A 4,389-nucleotide genomic window follows, 5' to 3' on the forward strand; every position below is an offset into this window, starting at 1 on the left:
TTTTATAACTTCAAAATTTATAATAAGATTTATCATCGTAATTTTTCAAAACAAGAATAATTTTACAATTCATCATAAAGTATTAGAAAGATATGTTGTTGTCTTTTTTTTTATACTAAATATTAATATAATAATTTGTCAAAGCGCGTCTAATCGCGTTATGCAGCGAGTTTTTTTTTCTTCTGATCCACCCTAAAATAATTGAATTTTTGTTAATTTTTTTATACTAAATATTAATATAATAATTCTAAAAACTTGATATATTTGATAAAATTCAATATTTATATGATTTGTTTTAAAAAAAAAATTATATAAAATTGTCGCGTCTTGAAAAACGTGATGGCTCGTCAAGATTTGTCATGACTTAACTTTTATCATGCTGCCAAGCGCATCAAATTATTTATTTAGAACCTTGTTTAAAATCGTCCATTCAAGCTAATTGAAATCAATATTTAAAATTGATTCTTGTTAAGTTATAATTATACAACCATCCAAACGCCCGCTAACAAACAGAAAAGAATGCCCTCGTCCGAATATACGGTCGATCAGCGTCGAGACCCGTGACTCACGGGTTGACACAGTGATAATAGTCGTCATAACCGATAAGCACCGTCGAACCAAAAGGATATACATATATAGCTCACCTACACAACCAGAAGGAACCTTCCCCGAATTAACTACCACTTAGCTTATTCGCACTCAATCCATTCGTATTTTGTTTATTTTGTCAATCCTTTTCCACCTACAAACAAACCCTTGTTATCTCCCTTTCACTTTCACTTTCACTTTCGCTCGAATCTTTTCTTCATTCAGTCCCTCACCGATTCTTGAAGAGGCTATCCACAATTTCTTAGGTAAATCTTCTTATGTTCGACTTTTCTGATTTGGGTTTGTTCGAAAGTTCAATTTTATCGATGCAAATCATGTCAATTTTGATTTTTGAAGTATGCTTTCTTTCTCAGCAATCAGGAAATAGCGACCTGTATGACCTTTTAATGTCAACCTATAGGTCTTCAAAATCAAAATTGCTATGATTTTCTTATTAATTAAATTAAACACCATCTTCAGTTCTTGTAGATCTTAATGTTAATTTTCAATCCAATGAATTGATTTTTCTTTAAAAATGAAATTTGACATTGAATTGGGTTGCTACTTGCTAGTTTAACATCAATAGTCAAAATGTAGCATTCTTTACACTCTACGTTCTCGAATTGATAGTGGATATCAAGATTTGATAGAGTAAACTATATTTCACCCACATTAATTTATTGTTTCGTGCATGTATGTATTGATTCTTCAGAAATCAAAACCCGTGAAGACTGGATTGAGTTCATGGGTGGCAAAAGTTCAAAGAGATCTGTTTCAGGTCGTTATGCATCATATGGCTCGACCTCAAATTCATGGGCCTATCCGCAACCATCGTATCCTCAACCTCCAGTGAGCCAACCGTATGCTTCACCTTCTCCATATCAAAGCTATCCTAATCAAGCTCCCGCAGTTAAGAAGAAACTCGAGAGAAAATATTCAAGAATCGATGATAACTACAACAACTTAGAGCAGGTTACAGATGCCCTGGCGCGTGCGGGTTTGGAATCATCAAATTTGATTGTCGGTGTAGATTTCACCAAAAGCAACGAATGGACAGGTTCGATTAAAACATTAGGGTTTCTCAATTTTCAATAAAAGCTTTTGACATTTCAAACTTTTTTCAATTTTAGGTGCAAGATCGTTTCATAGAAGATGCTTGCATCACATTGGAAACGAAATGAATCCTTATGAAGAAGCAATTTCGATAATTGGAAGGACATTAGCTTCCTTCGATGAGGATAATTTAATTCCTTGTTTTGGATTTGGAGATGGTATGTACTGTGACACTGTCACTGTTACTCTATCACTGTCACTGATTGTAATGTATATAATTTTCCAGCTTCAACGCATGATCAAGAAGTCTTCAGTTTCCTTCCGGATGATAAATTTTGTGATGGATTTGAAGAGGTTTTAAGAAGATACAGAGAATTAGTACCTCAACTACGACTTGCAGGTGGTGAATGGTGATTCTGTTTTCTATAAGTTGTAATTATTTTATTATTATTATTATATTTGTAAAGGTTAATTTATCTTGTTTTTATCCCTCTAAACAGGACCTACCTCATTTGCACCTATTATTGAAATGGCTATCACTATTGTTGAGCAAAGTGGTGGTCAATATCATGTCTTATTAATAATAGCCGATGGGCAGGTAAATTTATTATTAGCCATGATATTAAAATAAAATTGGGTAATTGGGAAATATCAAAATATGGTTTGTTTAAACTGTGAAAAAAAAAAAAAAAAGATAAAATATTTCAATCACTAAAGAAAATAATTTAACTAACTCGATGTTGTAGGTCACGAGAAGCGTTGACACGGAACGCGGTCAACTAAGTCAACAGGAAAGGAAAACTGTCGAAGCAATTGTGAAAGCTAGGTACTATTTGTGATGTCTAGTTTCGTAATTTTACACATGTGGTACTATTTCTGAAATGTTTCTTTCGTGACTTTTAGTGAGTACCCGTTGTCAATAATTCTAGTTGGAGTTGGAGATGGACCATGGGACATGATGAGGGAATTTGACGATAATATCCCTGCCCGATCTTTTGACAATTTTCAGGCAAGTTTTTAGCAAATGTCATTACATTTGTTAGTTACTTGTTTTTTTTTTTTTTTTTTTTTTCTAAATTCTCTATTGATTTAACCTTTTTTTTTTCCATTTTAGTTTGTGAATTTTACAGAAATAATGTCAAAGAATATCGATCGGTCTAGGAAGGAAGCGGAGTTTGCTCTTGCAGCCTTGATGGAAATACCAGCACAGTACAAGGCAACATTAGAGCTCAACATTTTAGGGTAACCTTCTGCTTATTTTTAAACAGAAATTATTTAATTGCAAGAAATAGCCCTTTAAACAAATAAATGAAAATACATTGTTATTTCTTAGATTTATCCCTTTAAAGAAACCCAACATTTGCTTTGAATATATATGAATCAGTGGTCGTAGAGGAAAAGCCATAGATCGGATAGCTCTTCCTCCACCTTGTTATGGTTCGGTGTCTTCACGTGCATCATCAAAGCCATCGGGACCCACTACCTTCCAACCCTCTTCACACTCGTTTCAAGCAAAGTCAACACCGGTCAACAAAAGTTATGCTGGAGGTTCCTCTTCTGATAACCAAGTAAAGTCGTTTTTTGACTGAATCAATTATTGTGTAACCGAAAATTATTATTATTATTATTTTTTGACTGAATCTGAATGAGCATTTTGATTTTGGCAGCTTTGCCCGATTTGCATAAGCAACCCGAAAGATATGGCTTTCGGCTGTGGACACCAGGTACAACTATGACTCTTTTTTCTTATAATATGTATATGTTTTTTTTTTTTTTTAATGATTTAATAAATGTTTCAAGGAATATAATATGGTTTTATTTTCTTGTGTTTTTCAGACGTGTTGTGAATGTGGGAAAGATCTTCTGTTGTGCCCTATATGTCGGGATCAAATAGACACAAGGATTAAGCTTTACTGAGTGGAATATGAGCTTGTTTTGAGTGCTATATGTTATTTAGTTTGTACATAATCTTATTCTTTGTAACTGGTTTTGGGACAAAAATGTGTGAACCGGAATAAACCCATTTTGTAACCGGTCTAATTGGATTTTTCCTAGTTCAGTTTGTAACTGGTTTCAATTATGGATCGGATCTGGATACAAATCGGATGAATGGTTTTGTTGTGCATCTCTAATTGGAAGAAAAATAGAGATTTTAGAAAGTCCAAAGTAATACATTTGATAATAGCTGATAATTTTATACAGTAACAGTTGATACTGGTTCTATTATCACGGAAATAGAAATTGGTTTTAATAACTAGAATAAAGCATTCACGAAATTTGATTGAGAAAAATTTCATGGATTTATGACATGCATGAATAGATAATTACCACCAAATAAATGATTCAAGTAAACCTGATGATTACTCTTCAACTTCTTCAAAGCTTTCTCCCATGAAACTTTAAGAGTACTGAAACCCCTAGCTTTCATCCCCATCTTCCTCCTTCTAAACACTTTTCTTAAACCTGAAACCTGAACCCCAACCCGCTTCTTGATCATCAATCTCCGCCACAGCCGCCACCTCCTCCACCGCCGGTGTTGGTTATGGTGGCCTTCTGCATTTTTCAGTCTCAGGTAATGAAACCTCCATAGAGAAACCAACTCATGGTCATCCATGATGGAATTGCAAGCAAATCAAACGCTAATGTTAGTTAAACTTGTGTAGACGTATATTGGGTTTTATATATATAAAGAGAGATTCATGAAGTTAGGTTTATTTGGGTTTTATGATGAACGGATAACGTTAATTA

The 4,389-nt window shown here is 33.7% G+C and overlaps 1 protein-coding gene across 1 annotated transcript; it reads left to right on the forward strand.

Moving 5' to 3' along the window:
• The first annotated feature begins 622 nt into the window (after positions 1 to 622).
• LOC111896224 (E3 ubiquitin-protein ligase RGLG2) lies at positions 623 to 3,766 on the forward strand. Its single transcript, XM_023892236.3, has 11 exons — positions 623 to 854; positions 1,301 to 1,645; positions 1,719 to 1,859; positions 1,928 to 2,041; positions 2,142 to 2,239; positions 2,388 to 2,467; positions 2,545 to 2,650; positions 2,756 to 2,883; positions 3,026 to 3,209; positions 3,309 to 3,365; positions 3,478 to 3,766. The coding sequence occupies exons 2-11, from the start codon at positions 1,333 to 1,335 to the stop codon at positions 3,556 to 3,558; spliced, it is 1,302 nt and encodes a 433-aa protein (XP_023748004.1). The 5' UTR covers positions 623 to 854; positions 1,301 to 1,332; the 3' UTR covers positions 3,559 to 3,766.
• Positions 3,767 to 4,389: the final 623 nt, after the last annotated feature.

This window comes from Lactuca sativa, chromosome 5 (genome assembly GCF_002870075.4).
Source record: "Lactuca sativa cultivar Salinas chromosome 5, Lsat_Salinas_v11, whole genome shotgun sequence".
In the NCBI taxonomy this organism is placed as follows: domain Eukaryota; kingdom Viridiplantae; phylum Streptophyta; class Magnoliopsida; order Asterales; family Asteraceae; genus Lactuca; species Lactuca sativa.